The 12,777-nt window shown below is 42.2% G+C and overlaps 1 protein-coding gene across 1 annotated transcript in view; it reads right to left on the bottom strand.

Moving 5' to 3' along the window:
- The window catches only part of slc6a8 (solute carrier family 6 member 8), a 44,576-nt gene extending 32,031 nt beyond the window's left edge, over positions 1 to 12,545 (bottom strand). The window contains exon 1 of the mRNA XM_085343808.1: positions 10,941 to 12,545. Within this exon, the coding sequence (XP_085199934.1) occupies positions 10,941 to 11,298 (358 nt within the window). The 5' untranslated portion in view covers positions 11,299 to 12,545. The remainder of the gene's footprint in view (positions 1 to 10,940) is intronic.
- Between the last annotated feature and the right edge of the window lie 232 nt (positions 12,546 to 12,777).

Raw genomic sequence — 12,777 nt, 5'->3', positions numbered from 1 at the left:
AAACCAAAGTAGAACTTTTTGGTATAAACTCAACTCGTCGTGTTTGGAGGAAGGAGAATACTGAGTTGCATCCCAAGAACACCATACCTACTGTGAAGCATGGGGGTGGAAACATCATGCTATGGGGCTGTTTTTCTGCCAAGGGGACAGGACGACTGATCCGTGTTAAGGACAGAATGAATGGGGCCATGTATCGTGAGATTTTGAGCCAAAACCTCCTTCCATCAGTGAGAACTTTGAAGATGAAACGAGGCTGGGTCTTCCAACATGACAATGATCCAAAACACACCGCCCGGGCAACAAAGGAGTGGCTCCGTAAGAAGCATTTGAAAGTCCTGGAGTGGCCTAGCCAGTCTCCAGACCTCAACCCCATAGAAAATCTGTGGCGGGAGTTGAAAGTCCGTGTTGCTCGGCGACAGCCCCAAAACATCACTGCTCTCGAGAAGATCTGCATGGAGGAATGGGCCAAAATACCAGCTACTGTGTGTGCAAACCTGGTAAAGACCTATAGTAAACGTTTGACCTCTGTTATTGCCAACAAAGGTTATGTTACAAAGTATTGAGTTGTATTTTTGTTATTGACCAAATACTTATTTTCCACCCTGATTTACGAATAAATTCTTTACAAATCCTACCATGTGAATTCATGGATTTTTTTTTTCACATTCTGTCTCTCACAGTTGACGTGTACCTCTGGTGCAAATTACTGACCTCTGTCATCATTTTAGGTGGGGGAACTTGCACAATCGGTGGCTGACTAAATACTTTTTTGCCCCACTGTATGTGTTATTCTATCACTGTGAGGACCCATAGCTAGTATTCTAATCTATAGCCTAAAAATAGGTTTGAACCCTCAAACAGCTCAACTAAATGTTGAGCTTACATATTTAAAACTGTATATCCACAGATGTCCACACAAATGTCCTCCGGAAAACAAAGTCACAGTATCCATCATTCCCTAAAAATGTCTGTACTTTTAAAAGCTGTTCACAATGTTGACAAATGTCCTCGCAGTATCTAAATCTACATGTCTACAAGATTTGTCCAATTTTCACCAATGTCCTCACAATAATTGGAAAAAAAATGCTCACAATAGCTTAAACTTGATCCCCACTATTAAAAAATATCTATCACTATCCAACAAGGCCTTTGATGTAAGGCCTTTTCCAAAGATGCCCTCACTTTCTAAAACTGTCCACTGTGCTGACAAATATCTTCATTATCCAAAACCGTCCACATTTTTCACAAATGTCCTCATAATATCTAAAACCTCCACTGGTCCTCACAATGACACACAAACAGGTGCACACCACCAGCTCTCAGAGTGAGGCTGCTTCACATGCAGCTCACATCACCGCTGATGACGTATGAGACGCACGACAGGTTGAATGACGCCAACCTGATGAATGACGCAAGCCCGAGTGAATCAACGTGGGTTAGCGAAGGCCTGCTGCCGCTCATAGTCAAACACTGTTCTGTTGTGTTAGCCAAGGTTAGCTTAGCATGAAAACACACAAGCTGCTAGTGAGTCATGACTGCAGAGAGAGAGAGGATGGAGGAAGGGGGAGGGTCGGCTATGCCAGCAGCTCGCTAAAAATTCCCCCCCACACACACGGTCAGAGCTAAGTGGTGTAATGCTGTTAGCTCATCAGTAACTCAGTGTTAATGGGATTACAGAGTACTATAGCCTCATCACAGTCAGCTGCACTGAAACACACCAACTTAACTTTGCATTAAGCAATGTGATAATAAGATGCTTCATTTCAATTTTAAAGTTCCAGGCGTTTGACGGCTCCAAAACATTTTTACAGATTGTTTGTACTCTATTGGCCAAAACTCAGATTACGCATTAAAAAAAATTATTTTGAAGGAAGACTGAATACAGTTTGCAGGAGATGTGCAGTCAGATCAAAGCGAAAAAGCTTTTTGAGAAAATACCATTAGAAGAAAATTAAATGTATTATTTGAACAATTATCAGCATTGAGCAGCTCGGTCGGTTTAGTAGATCCAGCTAGCGAAAGTAAAGTTATTCTAAAACAACAGTTCGATTTTAAATCATCTTCTATGGAGATTCTGATTTTCAAATTGAGTTAGAGCTGCCGCAGATAAATCCCGATCAAAGTAAGCTGGGCCGAGTTTGTCTGTCAGGTCATTTAGTTAGCTGACAATGAACCGCCGGTCAGTGAGAATCGATTTTTCAGACTGATAGCATCAGAGATGGTGGAAGTCGCCAGCAGTGCATAAACTAACCAATCTGACAAGATTCAAGAGTCCTACTGACGAGATTCTTCAGTCCAGCCTTCTACCACTGATGAGATTCTGTCGTCTAATCTTTGGCTAATGACAAGATTCAAGAGTCCAGCTTTTGACTACTGATTAGATTGTACAATCTTGCCTTTGACCTCTCTGTATCTAGAATATAATTCTAGAATCTTATTTTACCTTGACATTTAGCCAAACTGATGATAACCCACAGCAGACACACACATGCACAAAACTGTAGCTACACATGGAAACACATTACCAAAATGTTAGAGGCAGACATTATGTTATGTCGTTGGGAAAACATCAAAGAAATGTGTAAAGTTTGTATAAATGCTTATTGCTCGTTGCATGAAAGTCACATGTTGTGTTAAAAAAATACATATTAGCTTTTGTGCAGTTGTTTGCAGTTCAATCAATTACCAAGATTTCAGGATGATTACATGAGTAACCACAGGACTGACAGTTAAAAGGTCCAACGTGAAAAAGGGCATAATATCACCCTGTGCTGTGGTAGCGTCACCTAACGTGTCCCACACGTGGTCAGTTCAGAGTTGAAAGTAAGTCAGAAACAAATAGAGCCACAGCTGCAGTTACCTCGCTAAGCTGCAGCGCTACAGTTAGCTAGCTAAGCTGGTTAATCCGAGGTAAATCAGTGGGCTAAGCACTGACGTGCTGAGGGACTGACAGACTGATAACAGGGCTAATGACAGAGCAGGAGATTCGTCATTGCCCTGATAACTTCCAATTCGTATCTGAATGAATTGTGCAGGTCTATGTGTCTCTACTGTTCACTAACACACCTGAGAAAAAACACTCCAACACTCTTAATCTGTGGTTGTCTGCTGCTATGTTGACCTTTTAGACAAACATTTAAACTTCCATCCATCCAGCTTGTCCAGGGTTTCCCAGGCCAGCCGAGAGATATAATCGCTCCGGTGTGTCCTGGGTCTGCCTGGGGGCCTCCTCTCGGTGGGATATGCCCGGAAAACCTCACCCAGGAGGCGCCCAGGAGGCAGCCTCGTCTTCAGCTTGGTCTGCTCAAGCAGCTCACTGTAACATTTCCATTAGTGATGTGGACCATCTCCTCTTATCTGCCATGTATGAGAAAGGGCAACTGTGTGAAAGCAGCTTAAGTATCATCCAAATCGGCCTCATTACAGGTTTATGAACTGTTATTCAATCTGCCAACTCACCGATAAAAGGTCAATTATTGTGTGAGTGCAGATATTATGTTTGCTACTTAAATAAGGCTCAGTAACACGAGAAGTGGGAGTGACTATAGCAGGCTAAAATCAAATAGAGATAAGCCTAAATTCAACTGATTTTCCAAACTGCAAACACCAACTGATCAAATATTTTTATTTCTGACATACATGAAACATTTCAGTGAAACATCAGTGCCGACGTTTGGTTTGTCAATAGAAACATCCTGAACACGTCTGGTAAAAATGTTTTGGGTTTCTTTCACAACTGTGACATTTCTTATTATTATAGATTTTGTTTGGAGGTTAAACTAGTTAATACAAAAAGAGGGAAAGATATAGATTATTATTAAATAATTGCACATGACTTAGTGAAAGTATATAGTATACATGCTCACATGGAAACAGTTCATTAAAATAGGAATATAGATTTTATCCTTGTAGTACCTGGTCCAAGTATCATTAATTAGCTCAAAATTCTCTATAGCTGATATCAAACATACAAACCTCCAGCTAATTGACTCATCAGTCACTTTGATTGCATAAAACTACACACACAGTGAGATAACAGGTTCCTGTCTACTTGCCAGGAGCCTCAGTGACATCACACAAACACTAGCTGCCAAATTCTAACCTCAGCTCGGCTGAAATTAGACTCGCCCACATTAACTGAGCAGAGAGAAAGATCCATAACATGACTCAACGAACAGCTGAAGGCCGTAAAAAAATAAGAAAAATATTGTAGAAATCAAACACCAAACAATTCTGTGTCTAAATCGAGGTTTATATGAGTTTCATAAAAAAAATTATAAAAAGTCCTCATCACTGATGGAAGTAATTTCTGTACTGGACCATCAAGACCACGTTGAGCCTTTGGAACATCCTGAAGAAATGTTCAGGATGTTCAGGATTACTACTTCTTTCAGGAAACTCTGACTTGCACGTTTCAGGACTTCAAAGAAGATCATCCTAAAAGTCCCTCCATCTGCAACCACTTCAAAAGTGAACATGAACATTTTAACTATTCTATTCAATACAGTTTTGTTTATAAAGCTTAATCAAGCTTAGTTGTAAAGACTCTACAATAGCACGGAGAAATCATCAACAATCATATGACACCCTATGAGCAAGCACTTAGTGACAGTAGGAAGGAAGAACTCCCTTTTAACAGGAAGAAACCTCCGGCAGAACGAGGGAGGGGCGGTCATCTGCCGTGGGGGTGAGACAAAGGACACATTGTGGAAGAGAGCCAGAGATTATTCATAATAACTATTGATTAAATACAGAGAGGTGTATAAATGTATAAACACACAGAGACTGAAGAAGAAACACCCAGTGCATCATGGGAATCCCCCAGCAGCCTACACCTATAGCAGCATAACTAAGGGAGGACTCAGGGTCACCTGGTCCAGCCCTAACTATATGCTTTAGCAAAAAGGAAAGTTTGAAGTCTAATCTTAAAAGTAGAGATAGTGTCTGTCTCCTGAATCCAGGAGAGGAGAGGAGAGGAGAGGAGGAGGAGCAAGCTCTGTCAACAGGATTAAAAGATTACAGGCCACTCCTGTTAATCTCAGGTCCACGTGGTGAGAGGGATGATGATGTCACATTTGGCAGGGAAACACACCCGCACACAAAATCTGTATCCAACGTTGACTTCCGACCCTGACACCTCACCAAAAAAAACGTTCCCATGGAGACATGAAGCAGAGCAGGAACAATCACTTCTGATCAGATCAATCAGACTGCTTGACTACAGAGCAGATCAATACTGCAGTAACTGGAGAATGGTCAAATAAACAGCTGACCTCCCTGTTTCCGAACAAGCTTAATTATGCAGTTTGTTTATTATTCCAGGGTCTTTTCCAGCATTTGATATGTTGTTTATTTATCAGATATACAGAGTTTAAATGATTAGCAAATAATTGCATTTTGCAGGACCCTTGGAAAACCTAAATGTTCCAGAAAAATCTTTCTTAGGTTCTAGTATAATCTCAACCAACCTTGCAAATGCTCCCAGGACCACCAAAAACCACAGCAGCACCATTGGAGGCCTTTGGTTGAACCCTGGGAGAATTTCTAGGACTTATGGAGTCTCAAATCAACAGCACCCTTAGAAAACCATCAAGAACTCCTGCAACATTTTCACTGACCTTTCCAGGTCTTCTGCCTTCAACTCAATGTCCTTCTAAAATTAAAACACTGAAATGTCTCGTATAACATCCGCAGCATCCTCCTCAATGATCTGTGGAAGCTAGAAGTCATTCTTTGAAAGATCCCAATGGTACCCTGGAACACCTTCAAGGACCCTTGGCACATTTTCACTGACCTTTGGTAAGTCTTTAGGCACTCGGAGAATGCCCTCAAGGATCCCGGTACCCTCTTCTTAACCCTTTCAATTCTACAGAAAGAATTAGAGAAAGGGAATTCATAATATTCATCACCAAACTGAACCTTGAAATGATCCACTTCTCATGCACACAAACGTTCACAAACAACAGCTTGGACAAAATGTCCTCGCTGAGAATATTTTAAACTACAGCCGGTCCTCTCAAAGACAGAAGAGGCGCACACAGACGGACGAGCGATCTGAAGGACAGAACTGATCTGTGAAGATGAAACTGAGCTGCAGGTCATTTTATAATCACTGAAGCAGAGAATGATAGTGTGTGTGTGTGTGTGTGTGTGTGTGTGTGTGTGTGTGTGTGTGTGTGTGTGTGTCTGTCTCCTTGGTAGGGTGACTGCAGCATGAACACGCTCTGCAGGATAATAAATCTAAGTGACTTGGATTTATTGGACAACGAAGACAGAAAGGACAGAAAAGGATAGAGGACAGAGGGAATGAGGGAAGGACACAAAGGAGTGAAAGGAAGGATGTAAAACACAACATTTACTCAGATAAAAGTAGAAAGTAGCCTGTAAAACATTTTTATTTAACATATAGAAACTTTCCCTTACTGATAATGGAGGAAACTGCCATTTGTCCCTTTTTGTCTAACTCGATGACCGTTCATCTGATCCACTTTAAACTAGGCAGGTTTCTCTCTGGGGACGAGGGTGAGCTCACTACCATATTTGAGGTCGTTCGGATGAGGAGTTTTCTCATTTTTGCTAAAAGTTTCTCATGTGACCGTTATCTGTACTAGAAATTCTATTTAATGCTTTGCCAAGCCTCTTAACATCCAAGATTCACCTCATTTCACCTTCAGTCATCTTAAACTGACCTAACTCTAGCTAACCTCAACCCTCAACAACAAGATCTTGAAGCAGTGTTTTTAAAAAAAAAACCAAAGGCTGGCCGAACAATTGTTTTATAAAATTTTGTCTGTCTGATGTAAAACTCAAACACGTATCTCACAAAGATATTTGGGAATATTTAATTCATAACGTGTGTGTTAGCTTCCTGGATGAGCGATTCTGCAGGTTCTGCACATCAGCGAGTGTCTTTTTAGCCGACCTCTTTTTGAAACAGGAACTTTGCGTTTGTCTGCATGTGACACGTTTATGGGTCGTCCGGATACTGTAGCTACAAAAACCTGGCCTTAGTCTACAGCTTAGTCTACGCAACAGCAAATCGAGATGAGATCAGTTATGAATATTTAACCTTCTTCCTCAGAACAGCTTTAAAAGAATAAAGCGGAAAAATTGATAAAACAGCTACAGACCAGACTGTAAAGCTGAATGAATAATTTAACCAGATACTGTTAAAGATTAACAGGAGGAATAAACAGCAACAAATATTTTAAACAAAAAAAGGAGAGCTGCACATGTTTGCAGGGAGTGTCACGCACTAACACAAAATACTGCATGTGTGCATTTTCCCATAGACAAGTTACAACAATGAGCGATTCGGCTGATTGATCGTGAATATGCAGTAACATTACAAGACCGTCCGGTTTACAGAAACGACACAAGAGCACTAAGAGAGCGTGAATGGCGAGGGCCGATGTCGGCATCGGTAAAATGGAAATCTAGTGTAGCACGTTAATCTTTTTGTGTCTTATAATGGTGTATACCCTTGTGTGTCCTCGGGTCAAAAATGACCCCAGGTGTATGGCAAACAAGTGTATGGGAATCCCGAGGACACTACAAGGATTAACAAAATAATCCGATCAAAGAAAGCGTTTATGCCGATCAATGGCTGATGTATTGATTTAAAGTGTCGAGATGATCCAATAGAAACTAAAGCTGTTTCCTAATTCATGTGAACCATGAAACTTTATTTTATTATTATTACCTATTTGATTGAAGCAGAATTGGCTAAAATCCTTCTATAAACTGTAAAAACTTGACATTTTATTGTCTGTTCATGCAGTGTGGGATGTTTGCAAAATCGCCTCCCGAGGTCTTGTTGTGAAGTTTGAAGATGATCCATAAAACATTATTTACACCCAAATTAAATCTGCTCGAGCTGTTATTGATAGCTCATAGAAAATTTAACCGTGATATCTTGAAAACTGTGGATGTTAGACTGTGAACGAACAAACGAGCAGACAGAAGTGATTGCATGGCCCCTCCCTTCTTGTGGAGAAAACAACCTTTAGGAAAATCAGGTCTTTACAGTTTTCAAGATTCGGCTTCAACACTGATCACATGTCCGCCTGATGGGGACGTCTCAGAGGTGCAACGTGTGCATAAAGTGCTGATTGCACATCTTAAATCAGAGTCAGCGACTAAACACAGGAATGATGCGTTCAGACCAAACGCGATGGAGCGTGTGTGCAGTGCGTTTACCTCGTGTTCTGATATGAAATGCTACACTGTGATTTGCATGCAAGTTACAATAATCAGCTGAAGGTGCACAAAGTCACCAGGTTTACACACAGAGTCAAACAAACTAAATGTGGAGACGTCATCTGAAATTTTAATGCATCCTACAAAATAAACCATCTATGGAGGTGACAGGTTTGGCTTTTTGTGTTTTCTTAGGACAAATGAATGTAATTTATCTTTCTCTGCTGACTTGCTGAACAATATTTGGTTTCGTGGCCTTTTTGACAGTCTTCTTAGACTCGCACATTCCCTTTTTAAGCTATTGTTTGCCATTTTCTCTCGTTTCCTGATTGCAAAAGTCAGAAGAAAGAAAGTTAGCCTAAAAGGGAGAGGAGCTAAACCAGGGAGTGTGACAAGGACCAGTATAAGGCAAAGAAGGATGATTTTGAGCAGTGAGTCACACAAAGCTACTCTAGCAGTTAAAATGTTAAAATGAGCTGGAAATAAAAACCTAACAGGTCCTGCTTAGAGTGTCTCTGGAATGCTTTTTTTCATTAACAATCATGTTACTAATTAACCTAATCAGCTCTGAGATGTTCTACCTGGTGTTTTTAATCATTACACAGCTTTTACAGTCTTCTGTTGAACCCTGTGGTTTCCATTAAACAGTTGTTAACACACAGTCGTCTCTCAAAGACGAAGGCAATAACTGAGGCTGCTGACAAGGCTGAAAAAGCGCCAGAATGATCCTTTAACTTTGGTTTCAGATGTGAAGCAGGTGACCTTTACAGAGTCACATGACGACGGTCTGCAATGTGAGAGCTGAACTTCTTCTCTTCGCTCTCTGTGATTTAAGCCTGACCTCCTCCTCTTCCTCCTCCTCTCTGCGAACATTCAGACCTTTCCCGTCTCTCCTCCTCTCCGTCCAGCTCAGACTGGTCGACTGTGTGAACGAGACCTTTGCAGGTGAAAGGATCCAACTTTTTTCTCCTTTCTTTCTCTGCTGCTAAAGTTCAGCTTTGACAGAACAAACAGAGGTGATGAATCCACCTGCTGACACCTCCTCTACTCCCAAAAAACCTTCATTTGAATTAAATAGTTTTTAATTAAACTGGGAGAAAAACGCCTAAAACCACATCTGTAAGTGTCCAACGAGCCCAAAAGAATTCAGTTTGGAGTGACTTAAAAATAAAGTAATCAATTGTAATCAATTTATAAATCTATGATCAAACAAAACAGAAAACGAAGCTTTACAAACGTTTTTGTGACTTTATTGATATACGTTTAGATTATTGATTAATGCGTCTAAAATTTGAGGATTTGCTGAATTTTAAAGCGCCTGAGCTCAAAGCAACTAGATTTCTTTTAAGATTATCGACAGACAGTCCTGGTATTTAAATACCAGTGCAGATGTGTAACTGTAACCACCACTGGATGTGAGGCTTGGAGATTCCTGGGTTTATCCATGTTTTTGAATCATTTCTCCTGTGATGCTAATTCCTTTCTTTTGAAATAAAGTTCCTTTGAATATAAGTCTTGCTTTCCTACATTTCACTGAGTCTCTTCAAACTGGAGAGAAGGTGACAACGTGCACGCAGGCGTCCATGCCCAGCCTCACGTTTACAATGTACCCTGCAGCAGCGTGCAGGAGCATCAGGCTCAATAAAAGTCAGTTAACTCGAGACACTCACACACACACACACACACACAGTTGTATTATATATGGTAAAAGGCATCACGTGCAGTAACAGTATCTCCCTCTATGCCTGCTGTGGTTCTTTTCACACACACACACACACACACACACACACACACACACACACACACACACACACACACACACACACACACACACACACACACACACACACACACACACACACACACACACACGTTACTGTGCTGGAAGCTGATCGGCTGAACCTGCTGCTGTCACTCTGATCAATAACACACATGTCGCTGCCACCATCCAAACACATGCAGCCAATTATGTCACTGAGAAACTGAGTCCAAGCCTCTCTACAGCAAACCACGCCCCCTGGTATTTTAGCTCCTCCCCCATCAGCTACAAATTTAATTATTCAGTAAAATAATCTGAGATTCAAACAGCTGGTTTGACTGACATAAGGAAAAGTTCGGAAAGGAAAAGTTTATTTTTGATGTTTTTCAGCTCCAGCGCCACGCCACAGTTAGACTGAACTTCCTGTTCTGTCCTGGACTCACCTGAAGGTGAACTGAAACCTACACTGACCTGTGAGGAGGATAAAATTCTGGATGTTCTCTGACATCAGCACAAACACAGAGGAGGAGTCATTTTGGGGAGTGGGATAATGCTGGCCCACCTCATTTCTAAAGTGAAAAGACTTTAAAGCTTTCATTTTTCTCTTAAGCTATTATTTATCTTCTTTGTACAGCTTCAAACATGCAGCATGTGTGTTTTAATCCCTAAAAAATGTCTGGTGGTGTCCAGCCTTCGAATGTGAACTTTTAAAAGTGGAAAATCTTCACACCCATGTACACAAACGTGAAGCTGTGGAAAAGATCTGCTTATAAAATTAAAATAAGCATTCCCGTTCACATCCAAGAGCACGAAAACTGGACAGTTTGTATCCACAAGCACAAATCTAAGAATCTGTGCTTGTGGATACCAGTAAAAAAGTGTCTGTCTCACTGGTTGTCTCACAGCAATCTTGCAGAAACCATTAGGTAAAGTGAGGATGTGCACATGCCCCGTACAGGTGTGTGTGTGTGGTGCATCTCACCTCCTCCGTTCTTGTAGCACAGGTAGGGGAACCGCCACACGTTTCCGAGTCCTACAGCAAAGCCCACGCAGGACATGATGAAGTCCATCTGTCGCGTCCAGGTTTCCCGCTCCTGGTAACCAGGCCCCGCTCCGTTGACCACACCACCTTTTTTGTCCTGTCCAACACAAGCAGTGCCCACCACTCCACCAGCGACGCCTGTCCCCGCCACTGTCAGCGGGACGAGGCTGCCATTAGCGGCCGCAGGGGCATAACCACTGCCACCGCCCCCATTAGAGAGAGTTATGGGGCTCTTTTTGGTCTCCTCCAGGAGAACCAGAGAGCAGGAGGAGGCTGGAAGAGCCTGCTTCTCCATCATTCACAGAATGGGAACCAGTCAGGAAGTGCTCCAAATATTCAGCCTCTGTATCCCCTTTAATTCCTGCAGGTTTTGTCTGCAATATCTCTTATTTCTGTTCAGGTGTTTCCCCACAGTTCCCACTCAGGCTAGCAGTCAGACCAGTAGGAATAGTCAGCAATGGTTCCCACTTAGAATCCCTTTATTTTCTTCAGATTTCAGTCTTTTTAAATCACTCCTAAACCCAGACACCAGTTAGATACCAGAAGGAATAATCAGCTGTGATTCCCACTTTAGAGTGTTTTAATTCCTGCAGATTATAATCCTTAAAGTCAGTTTCTCAGTCCAAAAAGCACTCAGATACCAGTCAGCAAAGGCTGGGTGGTGTTTTCCCTTTAATTTGGCTTTTTGTATTTTTAGAAGTCCCCAAAACTCAAGTCCAAGCAACCAGTCAGGTACCACATAAACCAGTAAAACACCAGTCCCCCTCAGCGTGCTGTTATTTTGAAGGTTTTGTCTCTTTAAAGACTGAGTTATTCTTCTCCTTTTAGTCTCACAGTCTCAGTTTTCCACACCTCGTGTTCACCTCCTCTCAGACTCCCACTAAACCAGCCAGCTGCCAGTTACAGACCAACAGTCACTCAGAGACAGCGGGTCAGGACCTTTATCCTCGGCCCCTCTCACTCTTCCTCACTCACAACCAGAAGAAACGTGATTCTTCCTCTGTGCCGCCGAGGATCCAGACTGTGGTCTTTTATTTATGACGCCAACTCTTTTTCAGATGATTTAATAATGTTTTTATTTTATTTTAATTTTTTTTAAAAAGGAGGTCACAAATCCAGAAAGTCTATTGTTTAAAAAAATGGGGGGGGGGGGGGGGTTCTCGAATTACAGGGGTTTAATTTGAAAAATAAAATAAGAATAGAAATAAAAGAAAGGGAATTACACCGACGATCGGACAGCGACCTCAAAAACAATCCACGAAACACTTGAATGTGAGTCTGAAGAATCGCATGGGAACAGAGAGTCACGGAGGAGACGGCGGCCTGCTGGAAGACAGAGAGGACGGCGGAACCGAGAACAGTCCTATTATTCCCCTAAAAAATAATCAAAAAAGAAAAAAGAACCGGAGCTGCTCACGACTTCAGTCCCGGCGGCGACGCAGACTGTGGAGGAATTGCAGCAGCAGCTCCATCCGAGGAGGAAGAGCGCGTCCGGACCGAGGAGAGTGCGTCCCGCTGCGCAGAGCTGTCAGAGATCCCGGCGGAGTCGGTATTTAAAGTCTGTCAGTCTGTCAGGGACCAGCGGCTTTAAAAGGAGAAGCTGCCGCTCTGTGTGACGTCACGACAAATACCACGCCCCCCGATTGCCATTCCTCCCCTCTCCATCTCTACCTCCCTCTCTCTCTGACTTTCCTCCTTGTCCCCTCGCTCTTCTCCCCCTGTGCCCTCTCTCCTTTCCTCCTTCCCTCCTTTCCTCTTATCCTCCCCCTCTCTTTCA

The sequence above is a fragment of the Diplotaxodon limnothrissa genome, linkage group LG20 (genome assembly GCF_057381915.1).
Source record: "Diplotaxodon limnothrissa isolate DT_005_m linkage group LG20, D_limnothrissa_male_GT1.1, whole genome shotgun sequence".
NCBI classification, from domain to species: Eukaryota; Metazoa; Chordata; class Actinopteri; order Cichliformes; family Cichlidae; genus Diplotaxodon; species Diplotaxodon limnothrissa.
The sequence above is the reverse complement of the archived record's forward strand: the minus strand, read 5'-3'. Positions and strand labels throughout refer to the sequence as shown.